General features: G+C 38.6%; 1 protein-coding gene across 9 annotated transcripts in view; it reads right to left on the bottom strand.

Annotated features, from left to right (window-relative positions):
- The window catches only part of COL9A1 (collagen type IX alpha 1 chain), a 177486-nt gene that overhangs the window by 129187 nt on the left and 25419 nt on the right, over positions 1-22880 (bottom strand). For 6 of the 9 annotated variants that reach the window (XM_077999781.1, XM_028847450.2, XM_077999785.1 and 3 more), the window contains exon 2: positions 10496-10613. The exons of the other annotated variants lie outside the window; for them this stretch is intronic. In XM_077999781.1, coding sequence (XP_077855907.1) covers positions 10496-10604 — 109 coding nt within the window. In that variant the 5' untranslated portion in view covers positions 10605-10613. The remainder of the gene's footprint in view (positions 1-10495; positions 10614-22880) is intronic. 9 annotated transcript variants of the gene reach the window in all.

Here is a 22880-nt window from a genome sequence, read left to right as displayed (position 1 = left end):
ATTGAGCACTTGAATGTAGCTAGTGACTAAAACGCTAAATTTATTTAAAATGTTTATTAAATTTAAATTGTAGCATGTGGCTAGTAGCTACCATTTTGAACAATGCAACTTAATAGCCGAATACTCATGGAGTTGGGGGTCAAACTGCTGAGGTTCAAACTCTGGTTTCACATTTCACTATTTTGTTATTCTTCTCCTGTTGTTGGGTTGATGTCAAGATTCAGTGTGTTAAATTATATGTTAAGTAAATCTTAGCAATTGTTATTATTATATACCAGTTATACAATTTACCAGCCACGTGCTGAAGTTACCTAATCTCACAAAACCAATTTCACCCACTAATAATACTACTGTATGAGATTTTTGTAAGAATTAAATGAACTAATGTGTAAAATTGCTTAGTATATGCCCATCAGATGGAAGCACTCAATACATGTTAAATGCTATTATTAAATTATCAAAACAATGTTGCAACAAATAAATTTTTGTAACTTGCAGGAAATACCGGGAAAACATAGTGAAGTTACGACGATTTATAAGGTGAGCAAATAATTTTGAGTCAAATCAAATTTGTTCAACAGCAAAATTTTAAATTTTAAACATAGAGTGATTCCACCAAGATTTGTAGAACATGTGAGATTCATCTTAACACAGTCTGCCAACTTTTCTTTTTCTCAGCTGAAGCCTTAACAAAAAAAAAAATCTCTGTGAATATGTATTTACCTTGTCTTTCTTATTATGGTTTTACTCTCTTCTTATTTTCGGTACCTGGTAGCACAGGAAAGTAAGTTAGAACAAATATATCACTGAAAGAAATCCTGTTTCCAATTATTTCAAGATATGCTGAGTCCATCAATGATATACCCAGCTCTAAAAACAACATATTTATAGCCACAGTTTTACACATTTCAAATGATTTCTTTATGTGAAATTCAAATAAACTAGTAACTCCTACATACATATTAACTCCTTTTCTATTTATATCTTAAATGTGGTTCCAAATGAAAAACATGTAGAATCTAAGAGTTTGGAGAATTTTTTAACATGTTGTAAAAATGTTTCTGCAAATTTACAGAAATTTATGAAGTCTGGAAAGTCTGAATTAGACTGCTGTTGGTGGTGGTTTAAAACGATTTTATTTTATAAATGGACTTAGTGTGCTCTTTTCATCATTTTTCTGGCATCTTAACAGCAGACAAGGAAAGTTCTTGTTTTTCCAGCAACGTCTGCTTGGTAAAGTCTAAGTAGGTCAGAGGAAGAAGCAAAACGTTTTTATTTCAATGAGAAATTCAAAACTCAGAACCTACTTTATATTTAAAGCTGCTTTCACTGGTGTAGTTGCCTAAAAGCAAGCAAGTAGCAGGTCCTTGCTCCCAGAAGCCTGCTCGCAGACCATGAAAAGAAAAACCTTCAGGGTTTGAAGTGTAAATTTTCTGGAATATTTTGTACTAAATTGCCAATGTGATATCAAAGACATAGCAAAGTATAGTTACTCCACCATGGCTGCTCCATCAGCAGGCTCCCTTTAATGAGCAGTTAGTTCTAATTAATAGTTCACCTCTGGCAGAAAATGTAATTTGGCTTTGCGTCATTTTCAAGTACAGACTGGAGTAAGAGTAAGGCAGTCAAAGAAAGGAGAGAAATGGTATGAGGGTTGGAATTATACTTAGAGACAGCAGGAAGATGATCACTATCTGGTTTTCCCAAATCTTCACAAATTGGATTACTAGATACTGGCTTGTTTTAAATTCTGGAGCTGTCTCTCAGAAGGGCACAGATTACATTTGTGCTGTGTCCTTCTGCAAGGGATAATTATTCTGTTCATCTGAACTTTCAGCTAACGCCAGTGTCTGATGGTAAAGGTTTCGATAGTGACATTTAAACACTTAGTATGCTAACATGTATAACCCAGCTGGTAACTGAAGTCTCCCTATTCCTTGAGTTCTAGCTAAAATTGCCCTAATCTGTGCAAGTCCAAAACCCATCCTAGGACTCTGATGATTTCCACATCTACAAGTGTGTCTTTAATTCACTAGGTATCAATTTTAACAAAAAATCCAAGTCTTTCATCAACTTTCAATTTCCTGCCAAATAAAAGTCCACTCCCAGAGAACGCTCATGATTAATAGAACTGACTGAAGTTTCGGTGGTGGGGTACCTATATAAGGAAAAGTCACCTCTCACCACATTCCACAAACAACTTAAAAATTTTATCATTACCTTCCTGTGCTTTCAAGTCATCTGCAGCTCCTGCCACCAGGCAAGGTAGGCCTGTAGGCTTGAGGTGACTAGGGGACACTGACAAAAGAGGCCCTGCCACAGAGTGAGAAGCAAATGACAAGTGGCCCCAGATGAGACTTACGACTTCCCAACAGCACACTAACCAGTGCTCAAGAGTCTTAAATCTCTGAAGCCTGTGCCTTCAGCATGGAATCTGGGCCCAAGTTGTTTGTGGCAGATTACAGTGCACTTCTATTGCCACAGAAAGTTTTATGGAACAGCACTGCTGTAAAGATTCTATACTAATGTTTTCCTGATGAAATGTAGTGCAATAATGTGAACTCCAGGAAGACATTTCAGCATATGATAGGAAATGTAGGTATGTCAGTCCTTGGGAATAAGAAAATTAAGCAGTATGTGTTTAGGTAAGCCAGTACACACACTCCCCATTTCCCTGATTCCTTCTACACTGTCCCAGGTAATCATGCCATAATAAAGAAAAGTCAGTCCCATGTAAGACTAAATGGCGTTCTGGGATGCAGTTGTTACCAAGAAGTAAGTACCAGCACATAAAAATATTAAGGACTACCTCTTTAAGAAAAACATAAATAAGAAAAATTGGCCAGGTGCAGTGGCTCACACCTGTAATCCCAGCACTTGGGGAGGCTGAGGCTGGAGACTTGCTTGAGCCCAGGAGTTTGAGACCATCCTGAGATCTTGTTTCCTCAAAAATTTTTTAAAAATTAGCCGGGCATAGTGGCACACACCTGTAGTCCCAGCTATTCAGGAGGCTGAGGCAAGAGGATCACCTGAGCCTAGAGAAGGCCAAGGCTACAGTGAGTCATGATGGCCCCACTGCAGTCCAGCCTGGACAACAGAGCAAAAATAAATAAATAAATAGGAAGAGGGAGGGAAGAAAGGAAAGAAGGAAGGGAGGAAGGAAGGAAGGCTGGCCAAGAGGGAGGCCAAAACTCTCTCTCTCTCTCTCTCTCTCTCTCTGACACACACACACACACACACACACACACACACACACACACACACAGCTTCACAAGGGGGACAGTGGTAAGAAATTAACCAGAAAATTACCTGACCACAATCTTTATTTCACCACCAAAAACAAAATGAAAAACAAAACAAAAGAAACCTTTCAGTTATTACTATGGCCTAGGGCCAATTTCTTGATAACTGGAATAAATTTTGTTAATTTAAGATTTAGCTTCCTGCTTAAACATGTGTGAACTACTAGATACTGGCTTGTTTTAAATTCTAAATTACTTTTATTTCTCCCTGTGGAAGGGATTTGAAATGAGTCCCATTTAGAAAACAAGCCATCAGGGAAGGAAAATGATGATGAACACACTAACATCAGTATATATACTTAAGAGAGCCTTGTAACCTTGACTTAAGTGCTAAACTAAATATGGTATCTCATCACATTTCTGTACTTGTGAGCCAACACCACAGAAAAGCAAACTGAAATGAATGAGGTTCTTTGAATAATTTTCTAGTAAAAGTTTAAATATCACACTTCAAAGTAATTTAAATTATAGCAGATGGAAATGGCAGCGTCCTTAAATAGATTCCTGTACACTCTTCCAGGATTCAGAAGTCTTCTATTTAGATATCACAGCCTATCTTAATATGATTTACATGTTGGTATCTGCTACTTCTATCAAGCTGCCGGGTTAGAGGGCAGGCTGCCCTATCTCCCTCCTCTGTCAAACTCCTGATCAGATGCGTTTATAATGACTGAAGATAGAGCCTTTTCATTTTCACTTGAGCTTCTTTGCTGCCTAGACTTACCTTCCTTGTGTTCATTATTCAAACCAGAAAGGCCTTTCTGGACTTGTTAGGCTGCTGAGAGGTTGCTCAGTCCTCTCAGCCTCTAGCCTATGGAATTACTCTGAAACTGAGGACCATAAACTCTACTGAATCCTTCCCAATTTCCTTTGGCTCCTAGGGACTATTTTTATTTCAGTTCCCACCTCCTTCCCTGTTCTCAGCCATGTCTTGGGAGATTTGTGGGATTCTGTGGTGGACAGAATAATGATCCCTCAAAGATTTTCACACTCTAATCTCCAGAACCTGTGAATGTTTTATTTCATGGCAAAAGAGACTTTGAAAATGTGATAAAGGCTATGGATCTTTCTTTTCTTTTTTTTTTCTTTGAGATGGAGTCTTGCCCTGTCACCCAGGCTGGAGTGCAGTGGCACGATCTCGGCTCACTGCAAGTGCTGCCTCCCGGGTTCACGCCATTCTCCTGACTCAGCCTCCCGAGTAGCTGGGACTACAGGTGCCCACCACCACGCCCGGCTAATTTTTTGTATTTTTAGTAGAGATGGGGTTTCACCGTGTTAGCCAGGATGGTCTTGATCTCCCGACCTCATGATCCGCCCGTCTTGGCCTCCCAAAGTGCTGGGATTGCAGGCGCGAGCCACCACGCCTGGCTGGCCTGGATCTTAAAATAAGGGAGGTTATCCTGAATCATCAAGGTGGGCTCAGCCCGCTGACATGAGCACAGAAAAGCAGAAATTTCTCCAGCTGTAGTCAGTCAGAGAGATGCATCAGAAGACAAAAGAGGCAGAGGAGAGATGCCTCAGAAGAGGGAGTCAGAGAGATTCAAAACCCGAGAAGCGCTTGACCCACCATTGCTGGCTTTGCAGACAGTGGGAGACAAGAGCCAAAGAATGCAAACAGCCTCTAAAAGCTGAGAACAACCTCTGGCCAACAAACAGTAAGGAAACAGAAACTTCTGTCTTGCAATCACACAGGACTGAATTCTACCGATAACTTGAATGAGCCTGGAACTAAATCCTTCCACCACCCCCACCCCCAGAGCCTCCAGATAAGATCTAGGTCACCCAACACATTGATTTCAGCCTGTGGCACCCAGGGAAGATAAACCAGCTGAGCCTACCAGACTTCTTACCTACATAACTGTGACATAATAAATCTGTGTTGTTTGTGTAAATTTGTTTACAGTAGCAATAAAAAAACAAACACTGGCCGGGCGTGGTGACTCACACCTGTAAACCCAGCACTTTGGGAGGCTGAGACGGGCAGATCACCTGAGGTCAGGAGTTTGAGACCAGCCTGGCCAACATGGCAAAACCCCATCTTTACTAAAAATACAAAAATTAGCTGGATGTAATGGCTGGCGCCTATAGTCCCAGCTACTTGGGAGGCTGAGGCAGGAGAATCACTTGAACCTGGGAGGCAGAGGTTGCAATGAGATGAGATTGTGCCACTGCACTCCAGCCTGGGTAACAGAACAAGACTGTCAAAAAAAAAAAAAAAAGAAAAGAAAAGAAAAAACAAAAGAAAAAAAACCATGAATACTGATTCTGTTACCAGGAATGAGGTACTGCTATAACAAATACCTAACCATGTGGAAATAGCTTCATAATCAAGCGGTGGGTGGTGATATTAAAAAAATGTTCAGGAGCATGATAGAAAAAAGCCTAGATTACTGTGAATAGGTTATTAGTAGAAATGTGGACTTGAAGGATGCTCTGGTGATCTCTGAGAAGAAAATGAGAAACCCAGTATCAGAGACTGCAGGAAGGAGAATCCTTGTTATATAGAAGCAGAAGGCTTATATATATTGTGTTCCGCCGTTATACCGAACACAGAATTTGTAAGTGACAAATCTCGTCATTTAGCTGAGGCAATTTGCAAGCAACATGTTGAAGGTGTGACCTGGTTATTCTTGTTGCTTACAGTAAAATGAAAGATGAGAGAGAGAAATTGAGGGTGGACCTATTAAAAAGAAACCAAGACTTGATGATTTTATAAATTCTGCACCTATTTAAATGGAAACAGACTAACATTAAGAGATTCACTCTCAGGAAGTCATGTTATAGAAAAAGAGCCCAGGGTGTGTCTGTAAAAGCTTTTGGTAACACCTCAGAAAACTCAAAAGGTTGTAATATTTAGTTACACAAAAGACTACTTGAAGAGATCAAAAGTGTGACACATCAATCTCCTTGGTCATCTCAACAGAAGCCATAAAGAAAGATGGGATTATCTAGGAAAGATCTGTGTACAAGGTGAATCCCACGACGTACATGGGAGGCTCAGAAAATTCCTAAGAATATTAGGGCAACAGAAATTCTGCCAGCTAGGACTGAAAGAGGTAGAGAGTACAAAAGTTTCTAAAACTATGAGTCCATACCAATTCTACCTGCAGAAAACAGACTGCTATTGTCTGAACATTTGTATCCCTTCAAAATTTATGTTAAAATCTAATCCCCAAGCCAATAGTGTTAGGAGGTGTGACCTTTGGGGAGGGAATTGGGTCATGAAGGCAGAGCCTTAGTGAATGGGATTAGTGCCCTTATAAGACACCACAGAGCCTGCCTTGCCCTTCCACCATGTGAGGATACAGCAAAAAGATGCCGTCTATAAGCAATAGCCCCTCAGCAGACACTAAACCTATCTGTGTCTTGATCTTGGACTTCCCAGCCTCCAGAACTGTCAGAAATAAATTTCTACTGTTTATAAGTCACCCAGAATGTGGTCTTTTTGTTATAGCATCTGAATGGACTAAGACACAGGCTGACAAAACTACTCTGTTGCAAACATGTGTTGCCTTTCCTAAATAAAAAAGTGTGACTCAGAGGGAAGAACCAAGAACCACAGAGAATTTTTTTCCCCAGGCCTTGAAATCCAATGGAGTTTGCCTGGCTGGGTTTTTAAATTGCTTAGAACCAGTGATTGCTTTTATTCTCCCATCTTTCTTCCTTCTTGAACATGAAGATCTATAAGTGTTATCCTATGCTTATCCCACTGTTGTATGTTTGGAGCAGATTTTTTTTTTTTTTTTTTTTTTTTTAGTTTCACAGGTCCAAAGATTGAGAGGAACTGTGCTTCAGGGAACATAATACCCAGAGTCTCACCTACATATAATTTAGATTATTTGGGTGATTAGATTTGGGACTTTAGAGTTCATAGAATTTAGACGAGATTTTGAACTTAAATTGATGCTGTAATGGGACGAGACCTTTGCCAATCTTGGGATGAAATAAATGTATTTTGTATATGAAATAGACATGAATCTTTAAGGGCATAAGGTGGACTGTGGTAAGCAGAATAATTACCATCACCACCACCCTCTCCAAAGACTTCCATGTCCTAATTCCCAGAAAAACAGTTACTTTAGATTGTAAAAGGGAAGGGACTTTGCCAATGTGATTACAGTTACGGACATCAAAATAGGGATATAAGGCCAGGCATAGTGGCTCATGCTTGCAATACCAGCACTTTGGGAGGCCAAGGCAGGCAGATCACCTGGGATCAGGAGTTTGAGACCAGCCTGGCTAACATGGTGAAACCCCATCTCTAGTAAAAATACAACAACAACAAAAAAAATTAGCTGGGCATGGTGGTAGGTGCCTGTAATCCCAGCTATTGAGAGGTTGAGGTAGGAGAATCTCTTGAACTCGGGAAGCAGAAGTTGCAGTGAGCTGAGATTGCACCATTGGAATTTCGCTCTTGTCATCCAGGTTGGAGTGTAATGGTGCAAATGGTGCAATAGTGGTACCCAGAGCAGAAAAGCCAGCTGAGCCTACCAGACTTCTGACCTGTACAGTAGTGAAATACGTTCAGTTATTTTAAATTGCTGAGTTTGTGACGATTTGTTATGGCAGCAATAAGCATCTAATACATATTCACATCCAGAGATTGAAATCATTTAAAGGATTTGATCCTCACTGTCTTTCTAATAGTATAGTAATAATAATCCCATACTTTCATGTAAATTATAATCAAAAGGTCATTTTAAAAAGCTTTGTCTTTCACAGAAGGAATTTCAAAGATTTATTTTGTGCTTATGCTGAAAGCTGGCATTTCCTCTATTATTTGCTGCTCTTTTTTAGAATAATCAGTGCACAGATTTAAGATCTAAAACGTACTTCTCCAAGATTGGCCAAATTATAAGACAGCAGTACTCTTAGGAGTTTCTCCCTTGAGTCATAAGTGGTGAGTTTGTGTCCCGGAAGATCAAAATGCCATGCTGAAAAATAGCTCTCGGCTAAATCAAGAGGCCTGAATTCTAGTCCTAACTCTGACATGAAAGAGCAAGGATGCCTCTTTGGAGGAAATTAATTAACCTCTATGGATCTCATTTTCTTCCTTTTTAGAATAAAGGAGTTGGAGATTCAAGGTGGCTTCCATGATGAAGTACTGTTTGGTTGAAATCTGAAGTCTTGGCAGCATTAATGAGGCAATTAGGTGGAGAAGCAGTCCAGAAGACTCAGCAAACCCTCTTTTATATGCCACTTGCTACAACATTAGTCTCCCGATGAATTTAGTGACCAAAAACAGAGCAAAACTAAAGGTCTATAAACGGGCCTAGAAGAATGCACACCACTTGGCAGTGTTAACCTCTGAGGAGGGCTATAGGGAGGTTTTATGGAGTAGTGTTCAAGGGCATATACTTTGTTACCAAACCTTCTAAATTTAAGTTTTGGCTCTGCCATTTCCCAGCTGTGTGCTTTCTCTACATACCTCAGTTTCCTCATCTATAAAATGTATGTGTGCATGCAAAATTGTTTAAGACAGATCTTGGCATAATATGCATTCTATAAATTAGCACATACTACATAAATATTTGTCAATGTTATTGCTATGGGCAGAATTGGGTCCCCCAAAAACTCATATGCTGAAGCCATTAATGTGATGTTATTTGCAGATATGGCCTTTGGGAGGTGATTAGGTTTAGATGAGGTCATGAGTGTGGGGCCCTCATGATGGAATTAGTGTCCTTATAAGAAGAGAGATCTTGCTGTCTCTGTCCACCATGTGAGAACACAGTGAGAAGGCAGCTGGCCATCTACAAGGGAGAAAGAGAGCCCTCCCCAGAAACCAACTATGCTGGCACCCTAATCTCAGGCTTTTAGCCTCTAGAATTGTGAAAAAAAATGTGTTTCTATTATTTAAGCCATCCAGTCTATGGTATTTTGTTATGGCCAAGTATAATTACTGATAAAATTATTAAGGAAAAAATTAGTGTTTGCTCTGTAGCTGCTGTTCTATTTAACTTTTTACAACAAGACTATAGTAATACATTCTTTTATAATTTAAAATAAAGAAAACCAAGTGAAAAAAAACACAAAAGTCCCACAATTCATTTGGAGTGATACCTTCCTTAAATTATCTCTTAAACTTCGGAGTGGGACCAATTGCAGGTTGAATGAGCCATCAACGAAAGACATCAATAGACAGTTTCATCAAACTCACTCTCAGTTTGTAAGACGTCTCAATGATTCACTTGTCTACTTTAAAGTGATGCAATTAACAAGTATTACAGTTAAAAGATCCTTTAGCACAGTATCAGAAATTCAAGAGAGTATAAAAATGCTGCTCTTTTGATGACATTTAGATATATATATAAAGTTCAGTAATTACTTTAAAAGATGACTTTATGAAAAGAAGAGTTCATAAAATTCACAAAGTTCACAAAATTTAGACCTTGGAAATAATCTATGAAATTGCCAATACATTGACACTCCTTAGAGAAAATAAAATATTTAAAGCTGAGTTATAAGTTGCTAAATTAAATTTTTAAAAGGACAGCTGTATGTATGCCTGTTATCAAGATATAACTTAAAATGTAATTAATGCTTTCTTGGAGCTTATAAGTTAGTGGTTAAGATCAATCAAATAAACAAATTAGTGGATAATTATAAACAATAATTTGGATTTTACTTTGTCTATATCCTCTAAGCCACTCGTCTATAGTACTTTTTATTGCTATTAATCTCACTTCTTTAGACTCTACATTAGCCTTTCCATCAACTCTGTACATAAAAAGGTGCACACACAATGGAGAAATTACAATATAAGGCACAAAGCACTGGCTTGAAAATCAGTTGATTCCTAGCTTTCCCACTAACCAAGTGAACTTTCTGAGTTCTTTAAGCTCCGTAAGATTAGTTGGTGTCATACATATCCTTGTAGGGTTCTCTTACCTTTAAAATCATATAAATATTTTTCCAAGCCAGACATTATTTTAGATACCCAAAATTAGCTATTTCATAACAAATAAAGTCAGTGTCTTCCAGAGGGGAAAAGGGATTTTAAATGATTTATGTATAAAGAATTTATACAAATGGCTGGATGCAGTGGCTCATGCCTGTAATCCCAGCACTTTGGGAGGCTGAGGCACGTGGATCACTTGAGGCCAGAAGTTTGAGACCAGCCTGGTCAACATGGTAAAATCCTGTATCTACTACAAATACAAAAAAAATTAGCCAAGCATGGTGGTACACACCTGTAATCCTGGCTACCTGGGAGGCTGAGGCATGAGAATCACTTGAACCTGGGAGGCAGAGGTGGCAGTGAGCCAAGATCACACCACTGCAGTCCAGCCTGGGTGACATAGTGAGACCCTATCTCAAAAAAAAATAAGAAAGATTATAAGAAATAATTTAAGAAATACATAATGAGGAATGTTCACTATAATTAATAATGCACAATTTTAGTTGTAGCAGGAAGGATGATTAAACTGGGATGTTGAAATCCTTTTCTCCAGCAATCTTTAAAAACCAGGTCGTTTCCCAAGAGTAGTGAGATGACTTAAGAAAGAAGAGAGTTGATATGAAATATCAGGCACGTTTCCGCCCTCTGAACATTATCTGAGACACCGCCTTCATACCTAAAGTGTCTTTCTGTAAAGGAAGAGTTCTTTTTAATTATCCACAGCCATACATTATTTAAGCAAACTCTGTCTTTGAATCATAATTCACGCTCAAGCCCCTAGAAGTTAAAAGCGTGGATGAGAATTTATAAAAATTTGAAAACTTCACTCAGGATGTCATTGGGAGTACATTAAAAGGCATTTAGTTTGTTTAGATGTAATGTACTTTATTATTAGGGCTGATTCACTCACTGTAATACTCCAGGGGAATTAACCATATTAATCTAATTATGAGAGTTTCACAGCACTCTTTGCAGAAAGACATTCACCAAACTTCAATTATTTTTAGAAGCTCTATCTTCGAATGTAATTTTAAATGTGATTAAGTTCCTTTTGTGTTATCCAAACTGAATAAAGGCATTGTTTAAGTTTATTCACAGACAAAAGAATAACTTTATTAATTTTTGTTTCTTCATACAGCTTAAATCTAACAATGAAAAATTTATGCTTTTATTTATATCTAATGATATTTTTCATTATTCTGTAAACTAAATGTAGGTTGCATATTGGATTGCCTTGAACCCAATAAGGTACAAACTTAAAATGGTTTTATATTCTTCCCATTCACTGCTTTCGGACTTACTTTGTCAAATCTCCCTTTCCTGACCCCTTACAACATCTTGGGTGGATCCCATAGCTTTCTGGTGACTTCAAATATTTAAAAAATCCAGTTAAGTCTAGGCCAGTTTAATATTTTAGATCTTATACAGTATTCAATTTATATTTATATCCTTGCTTTCCAAACCTCTAGTCAGCTGCATCCTGAAGGATGTGGAGGTACCCAGGCCATTGCATGTTATTTCACTCTTTCAAAGAGGTAGTGAAGCAGGATATTTCCCTAGCCCCTTCATGGGACGCATGAAGGGCGTGCCTTGTTTCCTCAGCCTGCAGTTCTCAACTCCTTGCAGGAGGGAGCATGCAAGTGAATGAGGTGGGAACTGGTGTGCCTGGGCGCTGGAACTAGCCAGCCACTTCAGTGCTGGCAGGGGCAAATTCCACTTACTTGGACCCACTGCACTCCACCCCTCGTGGGAGAGAGCATGCAGGTGAGCAGGTGCAGGAGTCGGGGCAAGCACTTTTGGGTGTCAGCAGGAGCAAACTCTGTGCAGGCCCCAACAGCAGCATCTGGGAGGGCACCTGTGACCCCTGAAGTCCCAGAGGGAATGTTACAGTGCTCTTTTAGCGCTGCTGTCCATGGACAGCTTGAGTGTTAAAAGCTCAGTGGACTCTCTACCTTTTCGTGTGAGGCAGCTGCCTTCTGCCAGAGAGGGCAAAGGGTCAGTGTGACAGCCATTTGTATCTGCACTCGTGGTTCCTGAGTTCTTGTGTGGTATCCAGGAGGAATGAGGTCACATGAACAAATTGAAGGATGGTAAGTGTGGGAAATTGTATTGCCGATGGACATGGCTCTCAGTGGGAAGGGGAGCTGAAAAGGGGACAGAGCTGGAAGGTAATCGTCCCCTGAAGTCCAGAAGTCTCCGGCCAGATTCTTCTCTAAAGTCACACAGTCAAGCTGTCCCTCTGGAATCAAACCGCTTCTCCCTGACTTCCAGCTGTAGTCTCTGATGTCCAGCTGCTTCTCCTCTCTCTGTCAGCTGGGTTTGAGGTTTTTTATAAGCCCAGGATGGAGGGCAGGGCAGGCAATGAGTGGTTTTGGAAAAGGCAACATTCAAGCGGGAAAACACAGATGTAAGTTCTCACTTGGGGTTGTGGTTTCAGGCTTTTCAGCTGGAGGGTGGGGCTTTTGCCAGGGACCCACCCTTTCTGCCTCCGCTTCCTGCCTCTATCGTTTTGTCCATAGGAGCAGAAATATGATATTGAACAAATGCAAATAGTGACCAAGACCAAAACCAGTAGTGTTCATCAAATTTCCATGTTCTCGCCAATGGAATGCAGGGGAGATGAGGTGTCCCTTCTGGTCTAGCAGTTAAAATCAAGTGTGATTTCTGCATGTTGACACTCTCCTAAGGCTAGCTGGTTAAAAACAAAGAGCTCAACTCCAACATGGCAGTGTTAAACTGGATGCAGCCTGGCCCCGGGTTGCCGCTGGAAGGAAGTGGTGTAGGAGAGCTGCCAGGCCAGCCTGCAATAGACTGCAATGTAAAGGGAGATATGTCTCTGTTTCATTAAGCCATTGAGAGCTCAGCAGTTTTTTGTTATGATGGCATAATCTATCCTATTGTGATTAATACAAAAATAGATCCGGAAGTGAGGCACAGGAGGCAAAGAATGGGCTACACTGGAGATATCTGAACAGAGAAAGGAAGAAGAGAGAATGATTGTATGAGAGAATAACAAGTTGTGTGAGCTTGCTTATAAATAATTGAGAAGAAGCCAGTAAAGAAAGAAAAAGGCAATGCAAGAAAGAGGGGAGATAATAAATGGATCTATTCTCATGAAGAGAAATGAAAGACTGAGATTAAGGACTCGAATGAAGAGATACATCTTAGAAGGTATCTTTGCTCAGAGATAAGAGCAAAGGAAAGTGAAATGGGAGAAGAAACCAAAAAACAGAAGGGGGAAATGATTGAAAGTTGCAGAAAATGTAATAAGTAGCAAAATGGACCATTTTTAGCCACCTTCTGATAGAAGTGTAATCAAAGGAATTTCCAAACGACTGAGCTTATATTAATCTTCTCTCACACACTTAAATTTATTCGGCTTTATCCCTACAGGCCACATGTAATACCTATTCTTAATTTATGCTAAGCCTGATATCTTCTAAATCTTACATGCTTTTAATGCAGTACTAGATGGAGTTATTCATGCTCCATGCACACTAGCAATATCATAAATTCAGATTGGGAATTACTGAGGTATGAGAGAGCTTACCAACCTGAACTCAATAGAAGTCCAACAGCATTATGCATAGGTTTTACAGAAAGAGATTTGGTTTGAATTGAGCACCAAATAGAAGAAAAAGATATACAGCATTTGAAAAAAAAGGTTGTAAAAACATAATTTACAGAAAAGTATGTTCTCCTTTATATTAAAGAGACATGAAGAAAATAAGGAAAGGAGGGATAGAGGGAGGAAGGGAACGTTACGAGTTTAAAATTTTTGTTAAGTTTCAAGATACACTTTCCTTCTATGTCCGCTCCCTCCCACTAAATTTCCAGGCCCACAGTGACCAGGTTAGTGGACATGCAGCCATGCAAACTTATTGTTCCCAATAAATCCCTCAACAGATTTGGAAATATTAATTTATTTTATATGTGACAATATCACTCTTTAAAAACAGGTGATGGGTTTTGTGTCAGTTATCTTATCAACAGATCAGACTTTAGCATCTTCAGGGATCTTATTTCAAGAGCACAGAATAATTATCTATTGGTTTTCATACAGTTAATAATCAAGCCCCTCTCTCCTTCCTTTCCAATATCTCATATTTGTCCACTTCTTTCACTCACACTGTCTCACACCCCATTCAAGCCCCACATCACCTTTTACCCAGAATTCTTACCTTTTCAGAGTTCCCAGCCTCCAGTCTATCCTAAACACCTCCTTAAAGCATTATCTTCATCATGTCATTCCCAGATTTAAAAACTTTTAATGCCTCCTCAATGTGTATAACAGGGGATATTTACCTGGCATTCATGAAAAGGCTTCCAAAGGATTTCTGAAAGCACTGAAATTCTGTACAATCATTTGTGTGCTGTGAATTATTTTGCTGGCAAAAATATCTAGTTTCTTCAGATCCTTCTTGAGGTCCTACAAAAGGCTGACAATCATCCATCTTTAGGGCAAGATTTAAGCTCAATGACCAGCATTCAAGAGGTGAGATCAAGCTTGTATTTCACTCTTGTCCCCTAAGTCAGGTCCTTAGGTGGGTAAGTTCTCCTCATCCTATACATTTATTTATTCATTCAGTAAACATTCATTGAAGACTTCTATGTTCCAGACATGATTATAGGCACTCAGGATACATAGATGAAAGAATAGCCTCCTCCCTAAGGTATTTCCAAACTATTATCAGAACTCCCCTCTCAAGTTGGTGGGAAACTAGGTCTATGGCTAGGCTTGATATTTCAGGAATTGGAGAAAGGTATCAGACTGGGATGAGAGAAAGGGTCCTGAGAGCTCAGGAACAAAATGTAACAAAAGTAACACCCACAGAGATCCTCTAACACATCAAGTCCAAAGGCGAGTGAAGAGCAGAGAAGTGAAAAATCAAGCAGAAACAGAATCCAAAGCTCAGCCAAACTAGAAAAAGCAAATGGATTCAAGAGGATAAAGAAGAGATGGGGCCTGTAGGAACTCTCTGGAGTAACCATACGTAGACCCAGATTCTTTTCTACACAGTCTCCAGTGGTGTCAGTTCAGTGGGAGAGAGCTGCCAGGACTCCAGGAAACAGCAGAAGGACACGGGACACTAAAGTTTGCTGAGAGAGTCCTGGAAGGCTTTATAATGCTGGTCACATATAAGCTGACCCTTCAAAGAGGAATAGGATTTTGTCAGATGGACAGAAGGGAGGGCAGGACAGTCCATAAAAGGGAACATTCAATGCAAAGGCCCAGTCTTGACATAGCATGTTTAGGAGAACAAAAGTGATTTAGTATAAATGGAGGCTTGGAGCAAATTATTTAGAGATGATGACTGATACTCTCCCTAAGTATACAGATACTTGACAGTCCAAAAGAAAATTAGATATGTAACTCAGAATTTTAGAGCAGAAATAACTGGAGTTTGCTAGAGAAAGTCCCTCTAAGCAACTAAGTCTTGGGGAGGATATTTGTCTCACCCAAATTAACTAAGTGCAAAGTCAACGCTGGGTTTCTTGTCCACTAGTCTACTTTGTTTGAAGTTGCCTGTATGCCACACAGCCAGTTCTGAGACCAGATTCAAACCATTTGGCCTCATATTAGAAGTAGGGCATTCAGGAACACACATACACACACAACATCCAATGACTATAAAGTCAGAGGGTAGGTGGCAAAATGGTAATTTTTCACTTTAATAGTTTATAATACTGAACATCTTTGGATGTTCTAATGAGAAAAAAATGAGAGAAGACATAAAAAGAATGAGGTAATACTATTATCTCTGCCAATGACAGAATAGGGGCCTAGCATTGTATTTGTTGCATAGCCAGTGGTGTGCTGGCAAATGTTTAACAGCCAGCATGCAGGGAAGGAAGGGAGTGGGGAGCTCATTTGTAGGGTTTTCCAATTTCTATGGTGTAAATATGCTTCTGTGGCTGATTTCAGGCTACCACTGTGGTATAATGGAGATGCTAACAATTGATTCTCAGAAGTTAGTACAAGCTGGTTCAAGTGCACCACTGCTAGTAGACCTCAATAAGCATCCAGTAGATCCATCAACAACCAACCAACCACCACCTACAGGGCCTTCAACTTCCTCTGGCTTCAGTCAATGGTTAAGTCACGGCTGCCCATTCCTGGCAGACAAAGTGAAACAGTTAATCTATCTAGCCAAGAAGTGCTGCACTTCCCAGAATATAAAGAGGCTAAAACCTCCTTTCCTAGCACTACAGCCCTCCTCTTCTCTACCTTAGCTCACTAGCATGGACTTGATCTTGGTCTAAATGATGCTGTTGTTCATCACACTTCCAGGAACAAGTATGACAAAAGCATTGGCCAGAACCAATGAAAAGATTTCTTTTGGAGTACATAAATCATTTAGCCTTGCTTCTAAAATTATGTTGAAATGAGGCAGATGGAAGTTCAGCAGTAGTCATGCCAAAATCAATGTCAAGTGTGACATTCAGATATAATACTGAATGGGCTGGGCATGGTGGCTCACGCCTGTATTCTCAGCATTTTGGAAGGCCGAGGCAGACAGATCACTTGAGGTCAGGAGTGTGAGACCAGCCTGGACAACATGTTGAAACCCCATCTCTACTAAAATTACAAAAATTAGCTGGGCATGATGGCAGGTGCCTATAATCCCAGCTACTTGGGAGCCTAGGCAGGAGAATCACTTGAACCCGGGAGGCAGAGGTTGCAGTGAGCTGAGATCGCACCACTGCACTCCAGCCTGGGCAACAGAGCTAGACTCCATCTCAAATAAATAATTTTTTTAAAAAGAGATAATACTGAATGATGAGAGGAGCCTATATGGAAGCCTGATGACATTTACAAGCAACCAATAGAAAGGCAGCAGCTCACTTGCCACTATTAACATCACTGATGGTGTTGCACCCTTAATATAGATGAATATGGATAAAAGTTCTGGAAAAAGTACTAGTTTGCTTGCTTTCTTAGGACCTGAGCCATTCATCCCCCAGCCATGCTAAAGTGGGTATTTGAATGGTCTTTTAAAGAAAGGCTTTCTAGGGCTAGAAAACTGTGCTGGTAACTTCCTCTGCAGGCCTTAACCACTTAATCAGCCCATCTGGCACATCTGTAACACTCACTGGGAGGCTTTCTAGCTCTCCTAGCTGCAACCTAGCATTCTGATCTGCTGAATTGTCTTTTTGATTCAACCAGGCCACCCTGCCAGCTCTCTGCTGCCCCCTTCTGTCGCCAAGCAGTAACGACCATGTTGGCCTCATCTTGGACAGGAATCCAAGGTTACCAGGAATCTTGTGCTCAAAACCAGTGACTTCTGTTCTTTCCTTTTTGGCCTCTGCATATTTCTCTGAACTGTTAACAACTCTTCCTGCTTTGTACTCGGGTTTGGCTTCAAAGACAACTGTCTCTCCTGGACTTTTTCACAACTTCTCATTTAACACTTGTGAGTCCTTTCCTGAAGTTCCTCTTCCTTATCTCATTAATAAAGAACATATTCAAACAGACAATTCAAGGACATCTGCTTCTTTCCTTCTCTACTGATTCCTAAGGGAAATTCTTCCCTTTACAGATTTTCAAACAACAGCCTCAATGGAATTCATAGATTTCCATTACGAGACCTAACATTTCATTTTCTCTACAGTCCTACATTTTTCACTATTTTTTTCACAGTCCTTATTTATACAGATTTCTGGGTTGGAGTCAGTTTAGCCAGCTGGTCTGGCCTTGGCATTCTAGGGACTAGATTATGATATCTAGACCTCAAAAGGGCAAATTGTGTAGGTCTTTCTCAGAAAATTAGAATATTACTTCCCATGTGGATGTCCAGGAAACTTCCACTGGAAATTTATCAAAACTGGGGAGATGACGATTAATCACATCCAAAGAACAGGCTAATATGTACACAAATGAGACAAAAGTGAAAATAGAAACATTGTCTTGGTATGGACAAAGGGTTTGCTATGGCAGTCCCCAGGCTAGTTCGTGTAGCCACGAGTTGAGGTTTGCTAACAAAGCAAAGGGTTCTTACCTCCAGAATACTACTGGACCCACAAACATCAGGGACAGATTTGATGACTTCTTTAAGTTCCCTTCTGTAGGTTCTCACCTAGCAGTTTGTAATTTTAGGATTGTGGAGAATATTAGTAATAATTAAACATGGCAGCCCTTAATCAATGGCATTTAGACAAAAAGATGATGCATTGCAAATAAAAACCGTGCTGTTTTCACTGTCCTCCCCATCTTCACCCCTATGCAGCCCTGTTAAGAATGAACACGTTAATAACTTACCAACACGTACATATGCTAATCTATTTTCTAAACTGATGGGAAGATTCATAGTTTTCCAGTGTCCATTCCAAACAGGATGATTTATTGAGGATTAATGTTTAAGCTTATCCTGTCTAAATTCATCCACAGTAATAAGATTTTGGTTCATATGAATATAAATGCTGCAGCTAAGTATCTAGAAGCTGCGTTTATTTAAATCCCTATACAAGATATTACTGAACATGTTGCCTACATGTCTGACATAACTTTTTTTTAAAGTATGTTAACATTTACTCAGAAGTGAGCTGAGTCCACAAATCAAATCAACTTATATCTATTTTAAATAATTGTACTTTATTTCACCTTTAAACTTAGCTTGGGTACGTTCCACTTTTATTTTTTAAAATAGTATTTTTCTGTCACTGAATAAAACCACGTGACCCAAAGTAACTTTTATGCTGCCAATTTGATCAAAGTAGATCACTCTGAAGTAAGCATGACATATTCTGAGTAATGCAATAGGCTTATTATAAAACAGTGTAAAAATGAGTTCATTACAATGTGGTCAGTAGATAAAGACATTACCAATATTTTACATATTCTAAGGAAGGAATGGGACAGACTATTTTTGGCTTTGAACGTGACAGATATAATTTCATCAGTTATACAAATAAACCCGTGGTATGCAGATCTATCATTATATAAATGTGGAAAACTATATTCAATTAATTAAAGCTTAATTTAAAACAGTGAACATAACCCATATTTGATATATATACATATCAGAATTTAAGATTGAACATAGTTAATATTACTGGAAAAAAATAATAATTTATTCAGTTATCTTCTGTACACACTGCAAACAGAAATATTTTTGTAAAATCTCGCCTGCCTCAATTGTAAGTGGTTAGAAACTAGCAATAAATTAGTAAGTCTTGAATTCCTAGGTTTTAGATTTCAGGCAGCCAACTTGAAAAAAATACAAGACTGATAAAGTCATAAAAACTTTCTGTAAACACATAGTTCACTGCTTTGAATTAAAGAGTAAACATAAAGATTAGTCACTAATTTGTTGATGGTTCTTAACATTTCTTGGACATCTGCCAACGTTTGTACACTTAAAGCTAGGAAAGAAACCAGCATTTCTTCAATCTTGCCACTAGATGGCATAGACTTGGAGACTCAGCCTTGGCCTAAAAGTGGTTTAAGCAAAACACAAAACACAGAATCTTTGTATGCTAGACATAGAGAAGAAAATTTTATATTACCTTGGGTCAAAGAGGATCAGAAGAAGAAAAATAAATAATATTTCCCTATACCATATTTAGGTTTTCCGCATGGAAATTTAGAATACTAGAATTTTATAATTTGTCATACATGGGAACATGGAAGAAAATTGGTGGTAAAAAACAAAATATTTTCCTTGAAATGTAACCATTTCTAGCAATGAAAAAATTGCCACAGAATAGGGAAGGATTAAAACCAATGATTCCCCCTTCCCCCACTTTTGGAATGAACACAGATAAATATATGCATGCAACTATTAGGAGCATACACTTACAGATTAAAAAATTAGTTGAATTTAAATTGAAAACATCTGGTGACCTATTGAGCAATTTGAATGCCTTAAATTTAGCTTTTTATTTGTAAATACTCATGCTAATTTTCATTCCAAATAACATTTTTAACAGCTTTATTGAGATAAAATTTATATGCCATATAATTCGACCATTCAAAGTGCACAATTCAGCGCTTGCTAGTATAGTCACAGGGGTGTACAACCATCACCATAATGTCAGGCCATTTTTGTCCCCCTTGAAAGAATCCCTGTGTCTACTGGCTGTCATATCCGTCCCCCTCCCTGTCCCACCCCATCAGCAACCTCTCATCTACTTGGTGTCTCTATGGACTTGCCTATTCTGGATATTTCATAGAAATAGAATCATACAATATATGGTCTTTTGTGACTGATTTTGTTCCTTTAGCATAATGTTTTCAAGATTTGTCCATGTTTTAGTATGTAGCAGAACTTCATTCCTTCTTAGAGCTGAAAATATTCCATTGTATAGCTATCCCACATTTTCCTTATTCATTAATCAGTTGAACATTGGGATTGTTTCCACTTTTTGGCTATTATGAATCATACTACTATGACCATTGGTGTACAGGTATCTGTTTGAGTTTGTTTTCAAATTTCGGAGTACATACCTAGGAGTGGCATTACTGGGTTATTGGTAATGCTGTTTAACTTTCACAACAGCTCCACCTTTTACATTCCCACCAGCAATGTACAAACGTCTCGATTTAACTATATTTCTTCTTGGCAACATTTGCTATTTCTGGGGATTTTGTGTTTGCTTGTTTGTTTGTTTTTATTGCCGTCCTAGAGGGTGTGAAGTGGTATTTCATTGTGGCTTTGACTTGCACTTCCCTAATGCCTAATGATATAAGGCATCTTTTCATGTGTTTACAGGTCATTTGTATATTTTCTTTAAAGAAATATCTATTAAAATCCTTTGCCTATTTGTAACTGGGTTGTTCATCTTTTTATTATTGAGTTCTATGAGTTATTTATGCATTCTGAATATAAATCTCTTATCTGACACATGATTTCCAAATATTATTCCTGTGCTGTGGATTGTCTTTTCACTTTTGTAATGGCATCCTCTGTAGGACAAACTTTTTAAAAAATTGTACATAGTTTAATTTACCATTTTGGGGGTCACCTTTGCTGTTGGTGTCATATCTAAGAAACTATTGTCTAACCCAAAGTCACAAAGATTTACTCCTATGTTTTCTTATAAGAGATTATTTGCTCTTACATGACATTTATGATCCATTTTGAGTTAATTACGTACCTCGCTTACAGTGTGAGGTAGAGCTCCAACTTCAATCTTTTGCATGTGGATATGGAAGTTTCCCAGCATCATTTGCTGAAAAGACTATTCTTGCCCAATTACTGAATTGTCTTGGTCCAAGTAACATTTTATATCTTAAATAATTTGCATCATTTGAAAGTAAAATTAAGAAATATTATACCAGATGCTTTACTGAGGCTCAAACATTCAAAGGTTATTTATTTATACATTTCGAATAAGTTTGTGATTTCAATACAAAACTATGCCTAGCATCAGTAGATATGCAATAAAATGTTGATAAGTGAATAAACACACAAACCTGTTTGATTAATTTTTGTTTTCAAAAATCAAGGTATATATCTCCACCTTCATTTTACTTCATATATTTTATTTACAAACTACAAAATTCTGAGGTTTCATAATACAGGACACTAGTCAATTTACTAAATGCTTGTTGATGTCTATTTGCTTCTTGATAAAAGTTGTTAATATAAGAAAACTTGTTTAGAAGACTACATATATTGAAAATGCATCTGGTTAAGTGGTCCAGTTTACCTGGAACCTTTTTTTTTTTTTTTTTAACATTTATCATCAGTGCTATCTCTCAAACTAACCAATCTGCTGGTAGCAACCACACATGACATACAAAACGAGTCATGAACTTACTTAAGAAAAGTTAGTAATGACTTAAGAAAAGTACTATACAATATGAGGATCATAACAATTAGCACCCATTATTGAACACTGTACAGATACTTTATGTCTGGTTAAGCTAATGGCCTGCTGTGGAACCTGTACTGAAACCCAGATCTGACTCCAAAAACAATGTTGCTGGCCTCTCCTTTTATTGTGTCATCTGAAGACAATATGGATTGTGTAAAATTCCCCTATGAAGACCTAACACAGGTGTCTCTAGATAAGTAGACAGGATTTGTATTTATAATGGTAACACTGAGGAGGTCCAGGGGCACGTAATATCCCCCATTTCAAAATGTGTTCCTCACCCAATATGTTACTACAAATGTACATACAACTGTAAACAGTGTAACAGAATGTGAAGCATGACAGCATTCATCCGTTTGTCTTTTATTCATTCATTCAGCAAATATTTAGAGTACTGGTTATGAACTAGACATTATCCTAGGCATTGGAAATACATCAATAAATAAGACAATGTTCTTGCAATCGTGGACCCCCTTGAGAGTGAATAGACTGAGATAAGAAATACAGGTACCTAAAAATAAAATAAGATCATTTTTGGTGATGAAAACACTATGAAGAAAATTCAAAAGGATGATTAAATAAAGAGTTATGAGAGGGGAGGGGCTACTTTGGCTCAGAAAGTCAGCAAAGGTCTCTATGTGAAAGTAATATTTGGACTCATACCAAAAACACGAGGAGTGAGCTATGTGAAGACCTGGGAAAAGAGAGTTCTAGGTAGAGGGAACAGCAAGTGAAAACACATGGAGGTGACAATGAGCCTACCTGTTGGAGGAAGAGATAGAGATAGCTGATGGAACATAGTAGATAAGGGTGAGAGTGGTGGAGATGAAGTCTGGACAATAGGCTTCATATAAGCT

This window comes from Macaca mulatta, chromosome 4 (assembly GCF_049350105.2).
Source record: "Macaca mulatta isolate MMU2019108-1 chromosome 4, T2T-MMU8v2.0, whole genome shotgun sequence".
NCBI lineage: Eukaryota > Metazoa > Chordata > Mammalia > Primates > Cercopithecidae > Macaca > Macaca mulatta.
The sequence above is the reverse complement of the archived record's forward strand: the minus strand, read 5'-3'. Positions and strand labels throughout refer to the sequence as shown.